Source organism: Peromyscus leucopus, chromosome 20 (genome assembly GCF_004664715.2).
Source record: "Peromyscus leucopus breed LL Stock chromosome 20, UCI_PerLeu_2.1, whole genome shotgun sequence".
NCBI classification, from domain to species: domain Eukaryota; kingdom Metazoa; phylum Chordata; class Mammalia; order Rodentia; family Cricetidae; genus Peromyscus; species Peromyscus leucopus.
In genome coordinates, this window is record NC_051080.1 from 42,438,869 (window position 1) to 42,463,635 (window position 24,767).

At 40.1% G+C, this 24,767-nt stretch overlaps 1 protein-coding gene and 1 long non-coding RNA gene across 4 annotated transcripts in view; one reads left to right on the forward strand and one right to left on the reverse strand.

Moving 5' to 3' along the window:
- Stk3 (serine/threonine kinase 3) overlaps positions 1–24,767 on the reverse strand; it is a 255,299-nt gene that overhangs the window by 71,531 nt on the left and 159,001 nt on the right. For all 3 annotated transcript variants that reach the window (XM_028884473.2, XM_028884469.2, XM_028884472.2), the window contains 2 exons: positions 24,058–24,183; positions 105–297 (listed from right to left, as the gene is read on the reverse strand). In XM_028884473.2, the coding sequence (XP_028740306.1) occupies positions 105–297; positions 24,058–24,183 (319 nt within the window). The remainder of the gene's footprint in view (positions 1–104; positions 298–24,057; positions 24,184–24,767) is intronic.
- LOC119086383 lies at positions 15,760–20,497 on the forward strand. The gene is made up of 3 exons (XR_005089663.1): positions 15,760–15,828; positions 16,072–16,207; positions 20,259–20,497. It is a non-coding gene; the product is annotated as an uncharacterized LOC119086383 (long non-coding RNA).

Genomic DNA, 24,767 nt, shown 5'->3' on the forward strand with positions numbered 1-24,767 from the left:
TCCACAACTATTTCTAAAAAGAAACAGAATTTATCCTGGATTCAATGTGGGTACACTTTCAAAAGAGGAAGGTGCCATTCAGTGAGAAGAAGCCGCATACATACTTTTCATGGTTCCATCTTCTTCATCCTCATCCTCACTGTTTATAACCATGGTCCCCAGGTCTGATTCTAGCATCGTGCTGTTGTGCTCAATCATTGTCTGGGCCCCTTCACTCATTGTGCTGGTGGCCCGCATTGTGCCCACACTTTCTGAACCAGTCTTTACCATAGTGTGAGAGTCCAGCTCATCTTCATCCTGCAGGCAAAATACCAGAGTGAGCAAAGACCTCTCCAAGACAGCTGGGTCTCTTAATTCTTAGTAGGAATACACATATGCTTTTTCTAATGATAAAAAGTACCATTAATATTATAATGTCAACAGTGCTAGAGGCAGGGACTCAAACAGGCACTGGCACACTAGTGTCCACAGAGCATTATTCACAACCGTCAAAAAGTAGAAATGATCTAAGTATTTACCCTTAAATGAACGAAAAAACCAAGATGTGTTATATACATACAACAAATATCATTCAGCCTTAAAAGGGATTGAAATTTCAAAATACACTGTGCTGCAATATGGATAGTTGTGTGTGTGTGTGTGTGTGTGTGTGTGTGTGCGCGCGCGCGCATGTGGGCACACTAACTACTCTGTTTAGTTGATGAACCACTGAACTGTTTTCTACAGTAGACATATCATTTATATTCCCAAAAGCAGTGCCATGGGCTCTGATTTCTCTATTTCCTCATCAATATTTATTATTTTTGATTTTAAAAGGTCATTTTAATGGGTATGAAGCAGCGTCAATCGTGTTTGCTTTCTATTCTCCAATTGCTAGCGATATGGAGCAACCTTTCACATATTCAACAGCTCATCTGTGGATCTTCTCTGGAAAAGTGTTTACTGAAGCCCTTCACCTTTTTCTCTTTTATGGATTTTTGAGGCACAGTCTCACTGTGTAGCCCAGGCTAGACTTGAAGCTGGGATTACAGGACTGTGCTGCCACGTCTAGTTTCCTTTGCCCAGTTTGGATCGGCCTGCTTGCCGCTGCAGAGCTGTCAACATTCCAGAATACACAACCCAACATTAATCCTTTAGCAGCTAGAATTTGCAATGATTTACAAACATTATTTCTTTTCCTGTGAATTACCTTTCACTCTCTATACAGTACCTACCTTTTGACACACAACAGGTTTTCGTTTTAAAGAAGTCCAATTTATCTTTTTTCTTTTTCTGCTTTTGTTGTCCTATTCTAGCCCATAGTTTTAGTGTTTCACAGAAGGCAGGAAATGTAAATGTGAAGGCACATACTTCATGCATAGATGTGCATGCAGGCAAAATACCCATGATCAAAAAATTTAAACTAAAGACGTAAAAATTAAAATACAGTTCTTGCAGAGGTAAAACGCAGATGTGGAGAACAGAAACCCCAAGGCTATCCTCTCAGCAGCTCAGACAACCTGCAGTGAGGGGCTCACGGCTGTGTACCAGCCTCCTCTGCCCAAGCCCTCCCTACTGGTGAGTCTGGGCATTGAGTCTCAAGGTCTGTGAAGTTCTTCTTCACAGCTTCCCCTCATTCTCATGTTTTCAACTGTCTGAGGTGTCATTATTTGCTACCTGAATGTTTAAGGACATTTAAAACTCAGGGCTTCAAATCAGACACATCTGCATTTGTCTTTCCAGGGTCTCTTGTTTGCCCGGGTCCCTGAACCCACATCACACAGCGCTGTGACCTTCCCCAGCTGCCCAAGAGCAACCACTTCAGCGTGGCACGTGTTCATCCTCTGGCACTCTATATCATCAAGTAGCAAATTCTTTAGGAAAAAACAAATTTCTTCCTGTTTAAGACTTCATTTTCTATTTCTGTGGCTACTCATCATGCTGCCCATTTTACACCTTGGTTAGTGCGTGCAGTAACACTTCCTGACTGAAGATTCTGACTCCTCAACTCACACAGACCTTAGTTCAATTCCTATCTCAAATGGCTCAGCAGGCATCAGATTCCCGCAAACATTCAAACCCTGAACTCTAGTTTTTGTCATTGGAACATTGGTGTTGTGACTAAATAAAGAACTAGTGGAAACTGCCTGCATGCTACATGGAACAGAGGATTTCACACTGTACTAGTCATTCCTGACTGTTATTTGTGTCATAATGGTCTACCGAAGAGACTCCAATGGGTCGTGGTTCTTACCTCTATTTTAACGTCTTCTCAGCTCTTACCAGTACTATTTTCTCACTGTTCACATATCCTCCGATACAGACAAGCCAATCTTACCTGAACCTTCACCATAATCCCCAATGCTACTTTGCTTATTAAGACTCCTGCTCTGTTCATGCCTTCTCTACACAGAATGCTCTCCCTCTGTGATGGTTCCAATAGACTGTCAGCTTGACAGGATCTAGACTCATCTAGAAAACACACCTGTAGGAGATTATCTAGATTAGATGACTCTTTGGCCATGCCTCTGAGGGATGATTTTGATTAGATCAATTAAAGCGGGACGCCCCATCTTAAAGGTGGGCAGCACCATTCTTTGGATGTGGGTCCTGAAACTGCATATAAAAGAGAAAGCCAGCTGAGCACCAGCATTTATCACATTTTTGCTGTGGATCAATGTGACCAGTTGCTTCAAGTTCCTGCTGCCTTGACCACACAGCCTGGTGGACTACACCCTTGAATTCTAGCCAAAATAACCTCATCATCCCTTAAATTGCTATTGCCAGAAATGAGAAGAGTAACTAATATATATCCTCTATACATTTAACTAAGTTCAAATGTCTTCTACCTCCATGGCTCACTGGTTGTTATTGCTTTATCTTCCAAACCAGTAGAATTCACGACATTCAGCATACATCTTTGCACGTAAACTTATGATGTCCTAATTTGAGCACTTATTCCATAAAAGTTTGTATAAATACATGTGCCTTAAGGATAAGAATAGACTGTATGCTGCTGAATCCATTTGTTTGACTTTGCATAAAAATGCAGCAAGAATTTCATATTTCCATTTCACAGAATTATAAAATCAAGGAATTTTAAAATAAGAAAGAAAATATTTTAATCTCTCATTTTATAGCTGAAAAAACAAAAACAACTAGGTTCATACAAAGGAAGATTTCCCTAAGGTTACAGACTATTTAAACACAGAACTAGAATTGGAAATGCATTTTTCTCTCATAGCATTTATTCCACCACATATGTGTCCTGCTGTGGGACGTCTTTCTGTACACTGTGAATATGTGCTGCGATGATTGGTTAATAAAGAAGGTGCTTTGGCCTATGGTGAGTCAGGTTATAGGCAGGCAGGAAATCCAAGAGAGAGAAGGAAGAAGAAAGGCAGAGGCAGAGGAGACGCCAGCCTGTCACCCAAGGAGCAACATGCCAGCAGACCAGTAACACCACAGCCATGTGGCAACATAGATTAATAGAAATGGGTTAATTTAAGATGAAAGAACTAGCTACCAAGAATTCTTAGCCATAGGCCATACACTTTGTAATTAATATTAAGTCTCTGAGTGATTATTTTATAAGCTGCTGTGGGACTTCAGGGCCAGGCAGGACCAGAGAAACCTTACAGCTACATTTGGCTGCCCAACGTGTTGGCTTGACCTTCCACCTAAAACTTGAGGGAACTTAAAAAAAGATTCTAAAACAGAGCTAAAAACAGCTTCTTAGTTGTGCCTCTCAGGCAAGCTGTGAACTACATTACAGCGTGTTTGTGGCAAGTGTGCTTGACCTACAGCACGGTGGATTTCCGTCACAGCGCGCGCACACACACACACACACACACACACACACACACACACACTACACACTCCTTGATGGAGGCAGAGACCCATTGCTTCCCAGAGTTGCCGGTGCGCAGGGCTCCCAGAGCTGGTGGTACCACCGCCATGGTGGGAAGCTGAGGGGACGGAGTCGGCAGCCAGGGCTGCGGTTTTGTCCTAGCCATGCAGGTTAACAGTTTAAAATCTCTCTTCTGGACAGGAAAGAATAATAGACTCACAATAAGTCATATTCAGATGGAATAAAACTCCAAACAGTTTACAATGTGTGTAAAAATATATGTAGGCTTGGAAGAGAGAGGAAAAGGAGCATATGCAGTTATATAAAGAAATAGATTTTAAAAAATAAAATCTTTAAAGATTAAAAAAATAAGCCACATAAAGATGGAAATCACACAGAGAGTCTGAATTACACTGTCTTTGGGATTTTTAACTATAAAAAGACATCTGATTATAAAGGCTGATGAGTTAAACCAATGTATATATTTCAAAGGTATCTTAACTTCAAAATTTGTGTCTAAGGATAAGTTGCTTTGGAAAAAAGTTACTGCTTTTGTTTCCACAGAAGATGAGAACCTATGGATTGCTTCCAGGTTAATATGATTTGATCAGCTAAAACCCCCTGAAAGGTCTTTAGTGACACCATGGCCCAGATGATCCAACATTCAAAATCAGCTTCAAAGCAACTGGCTAAGACAACTCATCCTCACAGACTGCTACAGCCAAGATTTAACTATAATTCTTAATATTCTCAGGATCCTCATAAGATTACTAATGCTCCCAATCAGCAGGAAGTAGTATGTATGAAAAGCTATGCCCCAATTCCCAAAATATTGTTTATAATCGCTTATTTTTATTTCAAGGGGGCTGATTATAAATGCAATCTCTTTCTAAAGAAGAAAAGGGGATATTATAGATATGATAGGATGGAAAGGGTAAATTATTGAATCAATTTTTAAAGAGCAACAACTTGTTTAAAATGTTTTACATTGCTATAGATTTAATTTATTACAAATTTAAAGTAAGTTTTCTTATACTGTATGCATATTTGTACTCTTGATTAAGGTATTATATTTATGCAGCTCATTTAAAATTACAATATATAATTAAGAAATACAGATTGATTAGTCATTTATGATAATCAAACTTACAGTCATGTTAGTTAAAATTTTTAGGTATACATAGATATATTTCAATTAGGTAGGTAATCTTCAAACACTTCAAAGACCTACAGAATTTGGCATTTAAAATGTTTTTAAAAACTTAAGACTTTCTGGACAGTGAGACATGTCTGTTCCTGGCAGCACCAATTTAGTTCAAAGAAGATGATGGGCATCAAAGAAACTCCATATGGAGTTTGCTTTCCTTATGGTAAAAGCCATTTGGACAAGGAACTGTTCTTGCCTGGTCTGCTTGACAAAATGTTGTATTGACTGGACATGCAGGATTCATGGAATAATTATCACTAAATCTTGCCAAAACAAGGCAAGATGGTCCTTCAGGTTCCTGCTTCACAGAGGAGACTGCCAGACATTCTACAAGACACATAGAGAAGCGACTGAGACACTCTAGACCTATAGGCTGAAGATGGATGCCTCAACATTACAGAGAAACTTTGGATGACTTGTCCAGGTAGCCAGCTGTCTTTGTCATTCTAGATTTTTGGAAGTTGCTTACAATGCACTTCCTGTTTACTTAGGTAATATTATATCCTACAGGTATATGCACTCACACATACATTACAAAACAAATAAATGTAATTTTAAATTCATGTGTAGTTGAAGGCTAAATAGTTATAATTATAATTTTCCTTCATTATAAAATATAAATTAGATATGAAACATCAGACTCACAAATATAGAATAGAATATTTTCTTTAATTTTGCCATATACAAATAGACTAGATATTATACTGTAATTCCTGCTTGATAACTGTTCTATTATAAGTAATTTTACTATGTTAAAGTTAAAACCTTCCTTTTTGATTAGACAGAAAAGGGTAAGTGCTGTGGGATGTCTTTCTGTATGCTGTGAATATGTGTTGCTCTGATAGGTTAATCAAGAAGCTCTGGCCTATGGTGAGTCAGGTTATAGTCAGGCAGGAAATCCAAGAGACAGGAAGAGGAAAAGAGAGGCAGAGGAGACACCAGCCTGCCGCCCAAGGAACAACATGCCAGCAGGCCAGTAATGCCACAGCAACATGGGGACATATAGATTAATAGAAATGGGTTAATTTAAGATGAAAGAGCTACCTAGCAGAATTCTTAATCATAGGCCATACAGTTTGTAATTAACATAAGCCTCTGAGTGATTATTTTATAAGCAGCTGTGGGACTGCAGGACTGGGCGGGATTGGAGAAACCTTTCAGCTACAGTGTTCCTTATTTACAGCTACATTTTGACTACTTTGAATGCTCAGGTCAGAGATACAGGCTTACAATTGTAACAGTTTATTTATCTAATTCCTTTTTAAAATGACATTTATTTGTTTTGTTATGTATGTGTGAGTGCATGTGCATCTGCCTCTGTGTGTGTGTGTGTGTGTGTGTGTGTGTGTGTGTGTGTGTGTGTGTGTGTGTGTGTGTGTGTGTGTGTGTGTGTGTAAGTCAGAGGACCACTTGCAGGAGTTGGCTCTCTTCTTCCCCATATGGGTCCGGAGGATCAAACTGAGGTCATCAGGCTTAGAAGCAAGTGCTTCCCTCACTGAGCTATCTCATGGACCTTACTTTCCAATTCTAATTCTCAGAGTTCAACAAATATAAATAGATGCCATTTATATTGGTCTGAATGGCATCTCTCCCTTAAACTACTAATGCAGGCTTGTGTGTTCTCTGTTTCATTCTTGCCTTTTTCAGTCTCTAAAACAACTGGAAGACATTCATTCAAAAGATCACACTTTCTGTCGCTGTAAACTCTCCCTTTGACTTTTCAGATGAAATCTGTATTGTGGTGGGATGTGACCGGCCTTGTCACATGTGTCAATTCCATCTCCTGGCACATTCCTTATTGCTTACCACACTCCAGTTATGCTGGCCTCCTTAGCTGCTCCTCTGTGAGTCTTTAAGTTGGCTCATCTTCCAGGCTGGAATGCTCTTCTATAACGCAGGGCCATCATTTATTTCCCTGACAACTCTACTCAAATGCAATCTTCTCACAGAGGCTTTCTATGACCAATGTAACTGAAGCTTCCACCATTACTTACTGCTTTACCCTCTACTCTTTACAGGGGGTACCTGGCCTTCTCTGCCACTAGACTGAAAGCTTGATGAAGACAAGAGACTTTTTAACTTCTAAATCCCTGCTACTATGATTATCTAAGACTTAGTAGGAACATGAGATTACTTCACAAACAAAACAATTTATATTTCACTTACTAATTCATTCAGTGAGCATTTATTATACATTTGTAATGTATCAAGTAGTTCAGCAGTATTGGAGATACAGAGATGAGTAAGACATAGTTTTGTTCCACTTGGTTTTTTTAAGGAATTTGAGGTTTGGGAGAAATCTTCTGACATGTGAGCAATAAATTACGAGACAGTCTCTTAAGTGCTCTAAGGAAGTGTTGACAACACAGTGAGAGTCCAAGGGCAGAGCCTCTAAGTTTGCTTGAACACGTGAAGAATGTCTCACAGAAGAAGCCGTCCTGAAGTTAAATCTTTCCCCATAACATTAAACTTTTAACAACACATAGTAACATACATACTTAGAGGAATCAGCAAGATAGTTTGATGCATGCATATATATGTATATATGTATATATATATGTATATATACACGTATATATGCATGTATGTGTGTGTGTGTGTCTGTGTGTGTGTATACACACACACATCATGATAAAATTGGGTTGTTTCCATTACTTAGTGCTTGGGGCCACTGAGACTCTGTCTTTGAGGATGGGAAGGTAATGCACGAACACAGACACAAATTAGGGTGGAGTGTCCTGTACCCTAACTTTTCCCATGAGAGCCACTCTCAGACACGTTCTCAGCACACACACTACAGGACTGAATGCCATGTAACTTTTCCCAAGATACCTTGTTGCTATGCTGACCATATACTTAGCATATCATGCTTTAACTGTCTGTATGCCTGACTTACCTAAGTCCACTACACTCTAACATCTAAAAGCAGTGCAAGATTGTCCAGTATAAAGCATTGTTCTTTAAATTTCACTGAATGAATGTTAAAGCCCTCACTTTGAGATAAGGACAAGCACAGAATGAAGGGACAATGTTATATAAAGTTATAGAGATAAAGTTTTATTTAAAATATATTTGTGTGCAGGCGAGCCAGCCCCAATGTTGTGAGCATGGGAGAGCTGCCCCCACTACTTATCTGTCTTGTGGCAGCATGGGCGGAGGAGAGATGCCACCCTCCCTCACCTGAGGTAAGTGGGAGAGCTGGCCCTGAGGTCATAAAAGCAGGAGAGCTGTCCAGCTCCTCATCAGCTGCAGCACTCCCTCTGGAGAGTGGTTCCTACACCTCGCCTGGGCAACACAGTAGAGATGTAGGTGTGAGAGAACCTACCCTGAGGATGTGAAAGTGGGAGAAATGCCCCCTCCCGCCCCACTTTCTCATCAATGCAAGGGGTGAACTTGCCAGGACAATCCTAGAGAGCCCACCCTGGTGGTGATGACGGGGGAGATCTGGCAGGCTGACCAACCCTGCAAGTGCCCACGCCCAGAACCAGGGTTATGTGTTGACCACCCCAACATCTACCCCAACTGTGTCCTGCTGCAGTAGGAAAAGGGGAGTGGGTGGGTCGGGGTTGTGGTCTTGTAGACCCAGAGCTGCCGGATCTCCATGACACTGGGCAGAAATGGGATGTCCAAGGAGGAGTCCCATTGGGGGCCCAGCACAGACCAGGGGCCTCGAACTAGACCGATGATTATTTGGAATGAAGGCCCTGCAGGTAAGCATCTGAGGACAGGTTCGCCGTGGACTCACTGCAGGTAAACATGTGAGGACAGGTTCGCCGTGGACTCACTGTGGGTAAACATCTGAGGACAGAGAGGTTCGCCGTGGACTCACTGCAGGTAAACATGTGAGGACAGGTTCACCGTGGACTCACTGTGGGTAAACATCTGAGGACAGAGAGGTTCGCCGTGGACTCACTGTGTCACACTGCAGCTTCTATGACTAGGTTCTCCTCTTTCCTTTTTCTTTTCTTTTCTTCCTCTTTTTCTCTTAAATTTTATTTTGTTTTGTTTTGGGGTGGGGAGAAAGATGGGTGGGATCAGGAAGCATGATGTGACAGATACAAAGAATAAATAAAATATATTTGTTTTTAACTTACTATTCTAAGCAGAAAAGTTATTGAAGAAATTTGGGGAGCAGAAACAATTATTATTGATCTTCCATTTAATAATGATAAAAATGGTTATCAAACTTTTAGTAGGCTACATCCATTTTCCTCTGTGAACTCAGTGAAATATTTCTCTTATTCAAATGATGAATCTGAAGTTCAATTAAATTTAAATTTTTACCCAAAGTCACACAGTAAATAAGTAGAAAAATAAGGATTATAGCTATTTTTACCTGACACCAAATCTTGAATCAGGCTTTGAAATTACATGTAGTATTTGTAAGTCCAATTTAACTACATTACAGCTTTGCAAAGGCACACTCCATTTGCTGAGATAACAGACGAGGGAAATGCCAGTAAGCAGACTGACTTGTGCTTCAACCTTTTACTTAATTTTTAGAAATTGGAATTTATGCTGTCTGGTGCAGTGAGATACAGCGAGAAGACAGAAGTGACTTCCTTCAGTTTCATTTTAACAGCTACTATTGTAACATCTTGTCATAGCTGCAACCCACTGACTCCCCAAACATTAGACCTATTTTTCTGAGTTGAGCCTTGTCTCTTATCCTCATAACAGCAATGCTGTCTACGATCATTATGCTCAACAAGAATCCTAACTTCCGTTTGGTACGAAATGGATTTCTACCCTCCAGACAGTCTGCACTGGTGCTGCTGAGTCTACAAGGGGCAGAGACGGCTTGCACCTTCAAATTCACAAATCAGACAGAAAACTACCAAACTGCTGATTCATTTGGAAAGGAAGGCTCTGTAACATAGTATTTTTATATGCAGTCACTTTGCTAAGACACTAATTTACAAATAAATAGCCCCAAAAGGGGAATTTTAACAAAGTAGCACACTCAATTCACAAATGTGAGTGAGACATGAATGATGATTAATGAAATGCAGATGGAAAAAATTATTTTATATGAAATTAGAAAACTCAAACACTAATAAATTTGGTAACGGCATTGAAAAACTTTTCAGCAACTTTTTTTAAACTTAAAAATCATGAACTCTGAATGCAATCTTTTGTATTTTAGATGACTGTTAATTTGAGATGGGACTTAACACTTTTAGAACACAGCAGCTCTGCGTGTTCCTTCGTGTTACCCTCCTGAGAGAGAAAGGTCTGCAGAGCAGATGCTGCCTGGTTCCAGGAAGGGACACAACAGCACTTTCAATCAGAGGCCATCATTTGCCAGGAATGCAAAACAGAGCACGGACCATGATCCAGCTTGTGAATCACAAGGTCCGCATGGAATACAACTATTTGAAAACATTATTAGGAAATCCTACCCCACTGCTGGGGCAGATTTGTGCTATAATGGTCTAAGAAAAATAGACACTTTGTATGGGGTTTCTCTGTATCTGTGGCATTTCCTACCTTAACATTTTCTAAATATCCTGCTATAATTCACTAATGTTGAAAATATTTACACAAAGATCTTATGAAGTATTTGCAACACTAATGAGAAAATTAGTCCTTTAGTAGATAATCTATTTAAAATATTCTAATAGTTTAATTTCTCTTAAGTGCCAGGGAACTCTTTCACAGAAGCGTCCCTTTAGAATTGGCATCTGCTTGCTTTGCCCTCTAGCTGACATTACCCACTCAGTCTGCAAAACTCCGCACTCCGAAATTAACTCTATGTAGCACTAGACAGCTGATGACGGTAAATATGAACCTGTTCCAGAGGAACCCGCACCATCATCTGAGATAAATATCTAGTTAAAGGCTTGCTATCCCAAAGATAATATTCAAGTGCACACTCGACTGAGAATAGTAAGAGATAAGGGCATCTGTTGCTCAGAGTTAAGCTTAGAAAGCTGGTTTGTGGAGTCAAAATCAAGAACAGTTAGTAGTCTTCTAGTCTGAGTGGGGTGTAAAGGTAGAAATATTCTGTCTAGAATGGAAATTACAGTGAATATGATACCCTCAGGAGATAGGCCACAGCTTACGGAATGCCTTACACATTGGGAGTCGGTATAAACTGTGTAATCGAAGAGTGATAGGAACCTTGAAAATAAAGGGTAAGTTGGAGAACAAGACAGAAAAGGAGACTGGAATAATGTCATAATTGAGAGCCAGATGTCAGGGTAATTAGAGCCTAAGCTAAAGCGGGGTGAGTCCTGGCAGAAATTTTACAACCCGAATTTGAAAGGAATCATGAGGCGAAAATTGGTATTCTAAAAGTCTTTTGTGCAAATATAATGGGTCAAAAATAACTTCAATATGCTGGACCTAAGGAGACCAAAGTGACTCTAAAAAAGGGTGTGTATGTGTGCACAAAAGATCATGGGGTAGAAGAGTTGAGAGGTCTGCAAGGTACAGACAGCTTAAGCAGGGAGATGGAGCAGGAGACGTGGGACTCTCTGGCCCTCTCTACACAGCTAACTGGTCCTGGAGCTGGAGGCTGTGTGGTTTGAGTGAGAAACAGCCCCGCTGGCTCCTATATTTGAACGCTTAGGTCCCAGCTGGAAGCACTGCATGGAACTTTAAACACAGCCTTGCTAGAGTAAGAATGTCACTTGGGGTGGGCTCTGAGAGTTTTACAGCTTCACCCCACTTCCAGCTTATTGTCTCGGCTTCCTGAGTGATGAAATGTGAGCAGCCACCTTACTGTGCTGGCTGCCACGGGCATGCTCACCTCTTCATTATGAACTCTCCTTCTGGAACCATAGGCACATTAAACTTTCCTTCCCTAGTAGCTTTGTAGGTCATGGTAGTTTATCATAACAACAGAGAAGAAACGAATTCAGCGACTCATTGATGTTAGCATACTCAGTCAAAAATATATCAAATCAGTTCAGCTAGAAAAGGCAAAAATCCACTGTAAATTTGCTTAAATGTCCCTCCCCAGTTATGAGAACGCCCCCTGGTTACCCCCTAGAGTGGGGACACTGCTGCCGTGACCCAGGAAGGACACACCGGTGAGTCCCCTTGCCCAGGAAGGACAGCACTGCCCTGCTTACACAGAGCCTGTCTGCTGTGTCTGCACAGGAGGGCCAGCACCAGCTTGGCAGATCTGGTCTCACCACCACCATGTTCAACCAAACTACGCTAAGTACTGCTGAGAAAACAACAAACAATATTCTCCTTTAAAGAGCAGTCCTAAGCACTCTTTTTTTGAGACAGGGTTTCTCTGTGTAGCCCTGGCTGTCCTGGAATTCACTCTGTAGACCAGGCTGGCCTCAAACTCACAGAGATCCACATGCCTCTGCATCCCAAGGGCTGGGATTAAAGATGCACACCCCCACCACCACCCAGCTTAAGCACTTTTTCTATATCAGATTGCAAAACAGTATACATTGGTACCCAGTCACTCGGTATTGTTGAGACGTGTGGTCCTGGAAGTCTGCACAAAGAATGAACTCTTCTCACTGCCATCAGTAGGTGGTCCTTCTACTTCAATGCAAAACCAGAGCAGCAGCACATACAGCTGCTGCCTTTAACAAACAGAAACTTGATGGATCCTAACTTTTTGCATGTATGTAGGCATGTCTTAAAATGATAGCAAAGCATTCAGAAACTCCAGAAGTCATCAACAACTTGTTCATTAGGGAAAGATGCCTGAATGGTGAGAGCGCATGTGTGCAGTGTTGCGGAGGTTCATGGTCAAGACTGAACAAGCTCTTGGCATCCTATGGAAAGTTCCAAAACGAGAGATTATCTTCCATTGCTTGCGCATAACGCTCATGTTCAACACGGTAAGTTAAGTGGTAAAAGTAACCCTTACTGTGACTTTCACTTTTTTCTCACAGCCAAAAGTCTGTTAAAAGATTAGCAAAATATAAAAGGAACTTATAAAATCAGATGTTTTATAACAATTTGAAGATCACTGTATTGCTGTAAGCAATTTATAAAGTGTCCACAAGAGGGCACCACAGACAAAAGACTAAAATTTCATTAACAAGTGGTTCATACATTAACTATCATCAGAAGAAAAGAGATTGGTAGCCACTGATCATTTTTAACCAAGATATTTGAGATTACTATAAATGACTATGGTATTATTACAGTTTAGTAAAAACAAGTATATTATATAAAACATTGTCACTACTTCTCAAGGAAAACAGATGTAGTCAACATTTGGCAGTTTCCAGAATAACTTAAATAATAGATGGAGCTCAAAGAATAGTTATTAATTCCACAAAACCAACAAAATCCTATAATGGTAAATATTCACATCACTGTGTTCTAGATCAATTGTGTATAAAAATTAAGATATATCTTATGTTCCTAGAACAAATATTAAGGGCTAATTTGTCATGAAAAATTTTTTCCTCTTATTATGTTCCTTTGTGAAATTTTAATACATACTTCATAGAAGAAATATTACTTGCATAGACTTAAAGTTGCTGCCATTAAATAATTTTAACAAATCAACTTCAGAAACATACAATGCAAAAGACCGCAGCTTGAAATTCTCGGACAAAGGTTAGTCAGGGTAGCAAAAAGTAACCTTCTTCCAACCTAGTCACATCACTTAAGTACTGTCAAAAAAAGATTTAAATATCAGGGTGTAACTTATAAGTCTGTAAATGAAGACTCGGGTTGAGAATTCCTTATACACCATGCCCAGCAAGAAGCCATTTCCTTCTGACAATGTATACATTTAATCCCAACTCAATTCAAATGGTAAGAGTTTAATATTTAAATGTCAACAAAATGATTCTAAATATCATGTAAAAAGGCAAAAAACTTAGAAGAGCCAGCCCCATGTACTGAATAGCAAAGATAACACTATCTAGCTTTTACAATTTTACTAATCAAGATGTATTGGTTAAAAAAATAAATAAACTCTTCTACCATTGATATAACAATGAGTCAGGAGGAAGAGTTCAGGAGATCAACAGATGTGGTCAGTTGGTTTTTGAGAGATGAGCAAAGGCAACTCAATGAAGAAAGGATGGTCTTTTAAACATGTACTGGAGCAACCGAACAATTGGGGGGGGTAGGTACAGATGTTTAAAGAATTAATTTAATATATATCACAGACCTTGACAATACATGCAGAAGCTTAAAATGCTGAATAAAACCCAAGAGGAAAATCTGTGTTTGATACTGAATTCATAGAACTAAGGAGCACTAATGAAAAGGGAAAGGGGATAGGGACTAGAAGGCTGTTAAGACTTCTGATTTCTGAAGGGGAAGACTAGACAAAGTGAACAAAACATCAACAAAGTGAAAAAAATTAAAACCAAATCACAAAGAGAACTCTTACAAAATCAGTATTACAAAAACACAACCCCATTAAAGTGGGAAAAGTAATAAACACAATATTGTGTCAAAGAGAAAATACAAATGGTGAATAAACATACAAAGTTGCTCCACATTCATAACAGTAAAGAATCAGAAAGCTCATGCAACACCTATTAGAATAGCTAAAATGTGAAAGTCTGGCACTATGAACTGCTACTGTATTATAGTAACAGAAGATCTCACTCATTGTTGATAGAAATACAAAGCGAAAACTTCGGAGTTGAACTGAAAAGTGTCCCATAAAGCTAAACACATTACAACATGCAGTAAAAAATTCAATCCTAGGAATTCGTAGTTTTGTTTTGTCACAGGCTTATCTAGCTCGTAGTTATGGTTACCGACCATCACTGTGGGGACCACAGTGGCAGAAGCTTGGGACAGTTGTTCACACCGCACCCATAGCCAAGACATAGATAGGAAGAGGTTAACTTCCTGGTTTCTGCACTCTTCTGCAGTCTAGAAACCCCTTCCCAGGGAATGGTGACTTCCACAGTGGCTAAGTCTTCCCATTGCAGTGTAATCAAGAATCTTCCCCACAGGCCTGGTCAGAAGCTAGCCTCCTAGGCGAGTCTAGTCTGTGTCAAGTGCACTAAACAATCACAGGATTTCCTTAACTGAGTTGAAAAGTTACCCCCCCCCCCAGAAGCCAGTAAAGCAAATGTTCACAGAAAATGTACTCATGATTGCCCCCAAGCTAGTATGAAACTACTACTTTCTTCAATAGGTTAATAGACAAACTGTAGTACAATTAGGTGATATTATATGCTTCACAAATGAGTAAGTTTTTAAGCTTCAGAAAGGCACAGAGGAATCTGAAATATATATTGTTAAGTAAGTAAAAGAAGACAATATACAAATGCTAATATAATACCTATTATATAATATTTGAGAAAAGGTCACAAGCAGAGACTGAACAGATCAACAGTTGCAAGTTTAAGGACCAGGGTATTGTGAATGTAAGCACAGAGGCTGTGTGTCTGTGTGTTTTCAAACAGTCTGTCAAATGTAGCTAATCCCCCATCTCAGCCTTCCAGGGGCATTCAGCCTCCACAGGGACTTTTTTTTTCTTTTTTAGGGTGATGCAACTGTTCTGTTTCTGACTGTCATGGTGGATGTGTGACACCATGTACTAATCAAAATCAATAGAACATTACATCATAAAAAGTGAACCATGGCTGGGCAGTGGTGGCGCACGCCTTTAATCCCAGCACTCGGGAGGCAGAGCCAGGTGGATCTCTGTGAGTTCGAGGCCAACCTGGACTACCAAGTGAGTTCCAGGAAAGGCGCAAAGCTACACAGAGAAACAACCCTGTCTCGAAAAACCAAAAAAAAAAAAAAGTGAACCTTGAGGAGGGCTAGGGAAGACAGTAAAGACACAGGGACCTGAGTTCAAGCTCTAGCCACATCAAAAGAGCCATGCATGGTAGTGTGCACTTGTAATTCCCATGGAGCAGTTCAAAGAGCCAGATCCGGGGGCTTGCTGACCAGCTCCCTAGACTACTTGGTGAACTCCAGGCCACTGGGGGACCCTGCCTCAAAAGAGTTGTATAGTACCCAAGGTTTAACATACAGTGTTAATCTCTGTCTGGCCTATTTATATATGTGTGTGTGTGCGCGCGCGTGCACAAGTAAATACTCAAAGAGTATGTATACGTTTTCCTTGAAGCTAAGGGACCTGAGAACAGAAGACAAAATGTGATGAAAACACAAGTTGAGCTGTATGATAAATGTATGAAAGAACTTCACTGAAGCCTATAGGGGGAAGGATTCTAACAACTTTAGAATCTAAAGAAAACTACAAGGTAAGGAGCTGTACCCAAGGGCTGCAGTTGACACCAATGTTTCTTATGGGGAAATTGGCCAACAATTCTGAAATGAAAACTTCAGTAATGCATGATGGATGGTGGGAACTGGACTTCTCCGGTTCCCTGGGGCAGTGATCTATAAGCAAGCAAAAGGACAGAAATGAAATAATTTGTGTGGCGTGAGTAAAAGTCAGAGACCTCTGTCTGAACTCACAATTAATTTCCTATAGATAGATACAGAGGGGCACAGAGGCTCATATAGCAAAGATAAATGAGAACACACCAGCTGGCACAGTCACACCTGTCTGTTCATGCTTTGCAAACTGAGAGGGCACAGATGCAACAGTGCTGCACACATAACAAGGCACACCCGACGTCAGTCTGTACTTCAATCCTGCCTCTGATAAGGAGAAGGAACTCTGGAGCAGGAGGAGAGCTGGGACTAACATAAGGAAAGGATGTGTCTGAACAAACAGAGCTCCTCCACATCCCCAGGCCTGTGTCACAGGAACAGAGGAGTCAACAGACATAGATCCCAGAGGCCGAGTCTGGAACAACTGGGGAGGACACAGGATTGAGGGAGTGCAGCAGACAGGTTATAACCTGGAATGTAAAGTGGGCCCCTGCAGCCACCACCACACCCAGAGACCTAGCCCTAGCCCTGCAGCTTGGGCACTGACTGACTGCTCTCTAGCTGTCTGCCCTCCCCAAAGAAGCTCCTCTTCACAGCAGCTGGAGACCACCACAGAAAACAACAACTGGTCACAGAGTTCTCAGCCCCAGCAGGCACATCTCTAACAAAACTGCTGCAGCCAACCCTGGGGAGCCTTACAGAAGGGGGTGGACAGGAGGCCCGTGTGAGACTGTCTCCTAGAAACGACACAGACGCTATCACAGCAAGATGGCTGCCCAATCCAGACCCCAACGAAGACAACATCAAGAGCTTGCTAATATGGGAGAGGGAAACTCACAGGGCTCTACCTCCAGACAAAGAACCGAAAGCTGATGACTGCGGAAAATAAAAGAATTATCTTCTCAGGAGTGAGCCCCAAATTGGTTATACAAACCAAGAAATCGTATACATACAAGCGACACTAAACAGACTCAGAAAGCTACATTTATAGCAGTGTGTGTGCACCAACAATGATTAAAAAAAAAAAGAGGCCATGAATTTGATAGGAAATCATGGGTGGTGGAAAAATGGAGGTGTGAGAGGGAATTGCAGAAATGATGTAATTATACTTTAACTAAAATAAAATTATAAATAACCACAAATAAAGATTGATACAAATAAATAAATGGAGAGAACAGATACATCTCCTGTCTTTTCCCTCAAGAAAGTGGAGCATAACTCTCCATCCTGTGAGGTGTGCTATGTATTCCGGCTTACTTCCAAGGAGTATGGTACAGAAAGGCAAAGAAAGAAATTCTACTATAAAAAATCTGGCAAATACTGTGCCAACCAGGTAACTGTAGTTAACACCAATAATGATAAATCATGTTGACCAAAAGTATTCTTTTAAAAAAACATTTGTTTTATTTTTAATTGTGCATATGTATGTGTGTCCATGTGTAAGTATTCACAGGTGAGTGCATGACTCACACAGGTCAGAAAAGGACACAGGGTTCCCTGGAGCTAGAGTCACAGGCAGTTGTGAGATGCCCAACGAACCAAACTTGGGTCCTCCCTGCAAGAGCGTTATGTGCTTTTAACTGAGCCATCTCTCCTGACTTCCAGAAAGTACTCTTCATATGATATGATGAACCTTTCTCTCTGTGTCTTCTTCCAAAACCAGTAATTCCATTCTCAGACAGTAAACATCTATTTAACTGGGATCCCTCAGAACTGCTCACACTATCAAAAACAAGAAAACATCCTGAAAAACTGTGACATCAAGAGGGGTCTAAGGAAACATGACAACTGGGAGCAGTATAGTATCTGGTTAATCCTGAAACAGATAAAGACATTAGACAAAAACCAAGTGAATGCAGCTAGAGACTTTAGTTTAAATGTATAATTAGACAAATGTATCATCTAAGATGATGCTAGTAATAGAGAAAACTGAAATCCAGGTACATGGAAACTATTGTTTTTTCAATTACTCTGTAAATGGTAGAACTATTCAAAATAAAAACTTAATTAAAAATGGAAACTGAAACAATCTCTCACTTTCAAATTCAAACAAATATTTGGTGAGTATGTAGCCTCACTAAGTCAATGCTAGTTAATCTACAGGGTGGTGGATATCATATTGGCTAGCCAGCATCCCAATACGGAGCTTTTAACCAAGCCCATGTCTTCGAGCCCAGTTTGAAACAAACAAGAAACCTCCCAAAGGCAAATGTTAGGCACTGTCCTCACAATTATTGTTTTCAAAAGTCACCAGGTGGTTCAAATGTACAGACACAACCAAATAAACTAGTTACCCACTAAATAGTTTACTTATTGGATCAAGTTACACATACCCTTAGGAATCACTTTTGCATTAGACAAAATTAAATCATACTGAGATAAAGCAGTTCATGTATTTAATTTTTATATGCAAAAGAACTATTCATTTCATTTTTAATAAGAAACCTTTTTTTACAATCTCTTATGAGAATATTTAGAGAATCCTTAATAAAATTTAATACGTGTATGTTTAAAAACAAGAACACTTAACCATACACTTTTTGAAATCGTACCCTTTATTCTATTATTTTAAACTCATATAGCAGGGGCCATTGACACAGGCTTGTTCTCTACTACATCCAGTGCTCCTTGCTGACAGTCACGTGTACTGTAAAGTCGTGCGTTATTAAAGAGTCAATCTGTTAATACACACTCTTTAAAAGGTGGATCCACAAGCAAGCCAGGGATTTACAGTAAAATGAACAAATATGGAGGTTCTTTAATCTACTCACACTAGAGATGTGCTAATATCTTACAATGATATACAGGAAATAACTTCTTATGTAACACACTAAAATTTTTAACCCTGCTGGGAAATGAAAAATAAAATAAGTATTTGTCATTAAGCATTATGGATGCTTTAACACAAAAGCTTTGATGTTGGGAATAAGTATGTACTGCAGAAAGCTGTTTGTAATTGGATTAATTTAAAAACATCTGTACAAAAAGTCCAGCACCTCTCCAGACAAGCTGTTTCTAGAGTATGTGTGGGTCATGTTCACTACACGCTCTCCTTTACACGACCTAGCTATGAACTTGAGCCCCATGCTTCATGCTTGCTGAAGCCAGAAGAACAGAAAGGCTATTAGAGGGAGCAGGAGGGGTGGGGGGGACACAGCAGTCATGAGAAGTGGAGGGGCAGGCACCAGGACCGAAAGGTCTAAACACGGAAGGGGAACTAAGGTATGGAAGGTGTGTGGGAAGAAGGGAAGGTAACCAAAACTAAGGATAAACAAAAAAGCCACATGGAGACTTACTATGTCATGAGCTTATTAAAAATATAACCATAAAAAGAATCTGAAGAGAGGAACCCACTAAGAATGAGTTGATAATGGCCCTCCAAGAAGCCATGGGTTCTTAAACAAAACCCCCAGTACAGACATGGGGTGCCTCAATATGGACTGTTGGTCAGGGAGCCCCAAAGTTCCCCAAACAGAACAGGCTGCTGCCACTGCTCGTTACTGTCCACCAGAACTTGACCCTTTGTGAAGAAAGCACATTCTATGGTCACAGCCAAACAGACATCAAACTGGCGCTGAGCTGGATGATGCTTCCTCCACACCGGCTAGTCTTCAAGGTCTAGAAAGGTGCTCTTCGGGCCACGTGGGAAAAGTCACCAACAGGCTAACTCAGCTGTAAACCCTATGGGCCACAATAATGACCTACCAGGCAAGATGTGCCCTACAGTGAAAACAGTACTGTGACTTTGGGGAGAACCAATCACTCCACTCGAGAGAACTCATACCAGGTCCGGTGAACCTGCTCAGAAGCCCTTGACAAAGGGGGCCCTAGGCCCTAGGGTTAACCTACTACTTGGGTTTTGACAAACAGTCATGTTGCCAAGTGTCTTCTAAATACTCATGTTTATACCCACAGATTACTTATTTGTCCAGTTTTCGTCAGAGAAACAACTTCTTACTCAATCAGGTAGTAGTTAAAGCGGAGACGCAAAACTAACCAGAGTGGTGCTGGAGTTTCAGCCACATGAAACCCCAAAGTGTAACGAGTCAAAGAGAACCCACAGCTGTCATGAGGGAACAGGGAAAGCTGTAACGCACAGTAAGAGGCTGTAAAACAGCCTTGACTCCACAACTACAAGTGTTAAGATAAGCACAGACCTGATTAACATGGCCACTATCCTACAGCTGTTCTCCTTGGTGGGGCAGGCTAAGAAAATGCTACTCTGGAACCCAGAACAAGTTGTCTTGTAAGAGAACTGCCACTTGTCCAGAGACGCGACCACTTCTTCTGCTGTCTTCACTAAGACCCCGGTACAGACGCCTCCTTGCTCTACTCCGCTTGTTGTTTTTGTAGTCTACAGAAGCTTACCTTCCTTTCCTGGGTGACTTAATTCACAACCCGGCAGAAAAAAAAAAGAATGGTACTAAACTCATGGGTACTCAAAAAGGTCTTAATCACTAAATATATAAAGTTTTCTATAGATTTACTTACAAAGATATATTAAGTACCACCATATTAAAAGTTTAATATTTAAAACTCAAAAGAGCTAAGAAATTACTGGCAGGCACATGAAATTGTCATTGAATTAGAATCTCAGGAGCAACACATGGATTTATACTTAGCCTTCTCTGAAACATTTCTAAATCAATAGCAAAGACATGAAAAAGAACACCCATGTGGACAATGAGCCAACATGGGGTGAGAGACATCAGCAAACAAAACAGAAAGCCAGAAAACAGGCTGGGAGCTAGGTTGTTTCTTGGTAATTCCATCCCTTCTCTTCCTTTTCCTCCTGAATGTCTTTTATTTTTTGTTGAACTTGATTAAACTTTCAGTGATCTTATTCTCTCTCTCCTCTCTTTCTCTCTCTCGTTTCCTATCTCCTCAAACTTCTCATTTAACCTTTTTATGCTTTCTCATATCAAGTATTTAATATCCAAGATGTCTTCCTTTGTCTTTATCGCTGTATTTTCATGGTCATTGGCAGGGTGGGGAGGGTCTTGCCCTATCTCGTCCCTGTGTGTCTGCTGTGATTCCCTGATTGTCTGTTGTGGCCTCCATAGGATGTGCAGTGATATTTGAGAGCAGCACTAAATGCCCTCTGTAGCTCAGTGCAAAACCCCACTGTAAATGACGTTGGATTTCATTGCTCTGCGGCCAGAATCTGCTGCTTCTTGTCGCTTCTCTTCTTGAAAGCTTAGATTCTGAATGTGAAGGGGCCTTTCCAGAGGCTGTGCTTACTGTTATCAGAAAATAGCATGTAATCCCACCACTGACACTTCAAACAAGCTTTACTGCCACAGCTCTGTGTGCACCACAGAGGGATTCTCTCCAAGTATGAGCTACTTACAGAGGGGAAAGTAACAAGCAATGAGTTCTCTTAAGGAATTGTAACTTACAGTCAACAATTTCATCTCAAATATAAATATATGTACCCTACTAATTCATTACATCACTTTTCAATAAGTATATATATATTTTTTAAGATTTAAGTTACATTTATAAAAGTGTCCACATATGCATTAGGCCATATAAGAAGTGTTTTAAAATATGGAGCTTGCTGGTGATCGCTACCATTGTTCTGGGTCTTGGGCGGCAGCAGCAGCAGCAGCAAAGACAGCAGCAGCAGCAGCAGCAAAGACAGCAGCAGCAGCAAAGACAGCAGCACACACCTGGCTGTGGTGCAAGAGCACTATGGTGACACTGAGTGCGCTGCACGCAGGCCCAAACACACATGTTGATTGTTACAGCCTGAAAGGCTTGGAGTTCAGATAGAAAAAAGTTACCAGAACATTCCCATTGCTTTTCCAATGTCTCAGTATGATGAAAACAGCCCTTTCTAAGTTAGTGTGAAGCAATACAATATTTCTATGTAGCTGAAAGTGTAAGTAGACAGTCTGATACATGCATAAAAACAAAGATTTGTGCAACTCTGACTTAATGAGGTATTTGTAAGTAATGTTCACCATTTCATTTAATATAAAATTCTATATCCATTCAATTCCTTATGCTTTAGTTAGTTAGCATTATGACAAAGGACATATCCGAACTTCAGTGATAAATTACTTATCCAATTTTTAACCTACTTCTAAAGACTACAGATTCTCAGTGGTGCAATCTAGGCTTTACCTTTTAAACTCTATTTGTTAGCGCTGTTCTTTTCACTTTTAAATAATTGAAGAACCATGTATAGAATGGTTGCCATGTTACGTTGAAAAAATAGTGAGGTCTTCCAATACTTATGAACATTCAGACACACACACACACACACACACACACACACACACACACACACACACACTCAACTCCCTGTATAATATTTCAATAAACCATACCAACTTCGGTAAAGACACATGGTTCCAAGCCTGATGACCCAAGTTCCATTCCTAAAACCCCACAGCAGAAGGAGAGGACAGACTCCTGAAAAATTGTCTCTGTCTTCCTTGACCTTGCCATGGCAAGTATTCTCAAATGTGCACATGCACACAAGCTCGCGCGTGCGCACACACACACACACACACACACTTGCACAAGTGCACACACACTAATTTTTTTGAAAAATCATTTGATTGTTTAAATACTATATGGCAATGAATACTACCTGTGCCCTAATTAGTAAGCTACAAATTGTATCTGCTACATCTTGACTACTACAGATAAATTAGCATATTCTAAATGAAAACAAGAAAGCCCTGAATGCCTACAATTTTATGCATAAAATTTATCAAACTTTGTGTTGATCTGTTTAAAAACGAGTGTAAGTTTTGTGAAAATATCTGACTTTTATAAAACAACACAAGCACCACTTCAATGACAAACTGGTTTTCCAGTGACATCAGGAGTTGTACAGCTCTGTGAGAAACTGGGATTTCCCCAGGAATCTCATATCAGCAGAAGGAAATGGCTGAATTTGGTACCAGCCAGGGGAGGAACTTGTCTCTGACAACTTGTTAGGACAGACTGAAGCATAGACACTGATGGGCCAGACCACACCTTGACCAACACTGCTTAGATATGACCAACACCTGTTGCTCTCTATTCGAACCTAAGACTCATGTCAGGACCCTGGAGATGGACTGGGGGGGGGGTGCTTCCTGGAACTCTTTGTTTGCTCTTCTTCCCAGTGTGCTCATTTGGAATCAATTCTCCCTCACTGCTTTGTCCTACCTGTTGAATTGGCCTATTCACTCTCTGTTTACTCCACCTTGATAGGGCTGCCAGGGCCCAGGCCCTGACCCTAACAGTTCTGGCTACAATGGTTAGACACTGGTTATTTGTATGCATGCAGGAGCAGAACTGGATCATCTAATTCTGTGTGTAATATTTTAGAAAACTACCAACTGTTTTACAGTGTGAACCATTTTATATTCAATGAATAAAGGATCCATTTCTCCAGATATTCAGCAGCACTTACTATTTTCACAACATAGCTGATGGTCAGTTAAAGAAAATTACAGATGGTAAGACACAAACTGTCCACGTCAAGATAAAACACCCTTGTAAAGTCTTGCTATGTCAACTTTACATTCCACTAACCACTTGTTCTTAAAACACCAGAAAAGGACAGCAAAAGAAATATTTTAAGGATTTAATAAATGCCTCACTATGTAATGAATTAGTAAGTGCTATCAAAAGATTATAAGAAACAAAATAAAATTGTGTAAAAGTGACCCAGATGACCTACAATATCAACTTTCAGAGACTGATTACGAACCGAATTTTCTTCCTCCTCTTCCAGCTCCCGCTGCTGCTCCTGGTGCCTTTTGGCTTTGATTTCCATGGCTTCCGTGATCAGGTCCCTCAGTATTGACACAGGCTTTGCATTCTTGATAAAATGATGCTATAAAGGCAAAGTTAAATGGCATGAATTCAGATTTTTTTTCAATTATAGCCAACAAATACTAAAACACACATAACTGGTATCCAGCGTCACAAGTTTCATTATTTTATACAACTAATGTTAATTATGAAAGTAGCCTTTTGTTTGCTTCAAAAAAGTGTTTTTGAGTCCACTTGTTTAAAAAAATCTAAGCATACACATAAAAATATACTCCTATTAATATACTCCTAATAATAATGACCTTAAAGATATAATTGTTAAAAGAAAGTGGGCATTAGGTGGTAAAAGTTTTCAAATATTTAAAGCAGATTAATGATTACAGGTAAAAATAAGCTAATTTGGCACTTATAAAAAATGTAATTAACTCTAATAACGGATGGTCAAACAAAAGAGAACTAACTTGTTACTTTTACATCATCCCTATTCTGTTATGTCTTGAATTATTTAGTCACTTACAGGGTAGACAGAAAAAGAACTTCCTAACTCCCTCATTTCAATCTATTGCCTCTTTCTTCCCTCATCTAGCTAAGAAATGACAATATTCTCTATTATTTTATAAGCTGTGCACTTTGATAAGCAAAAAA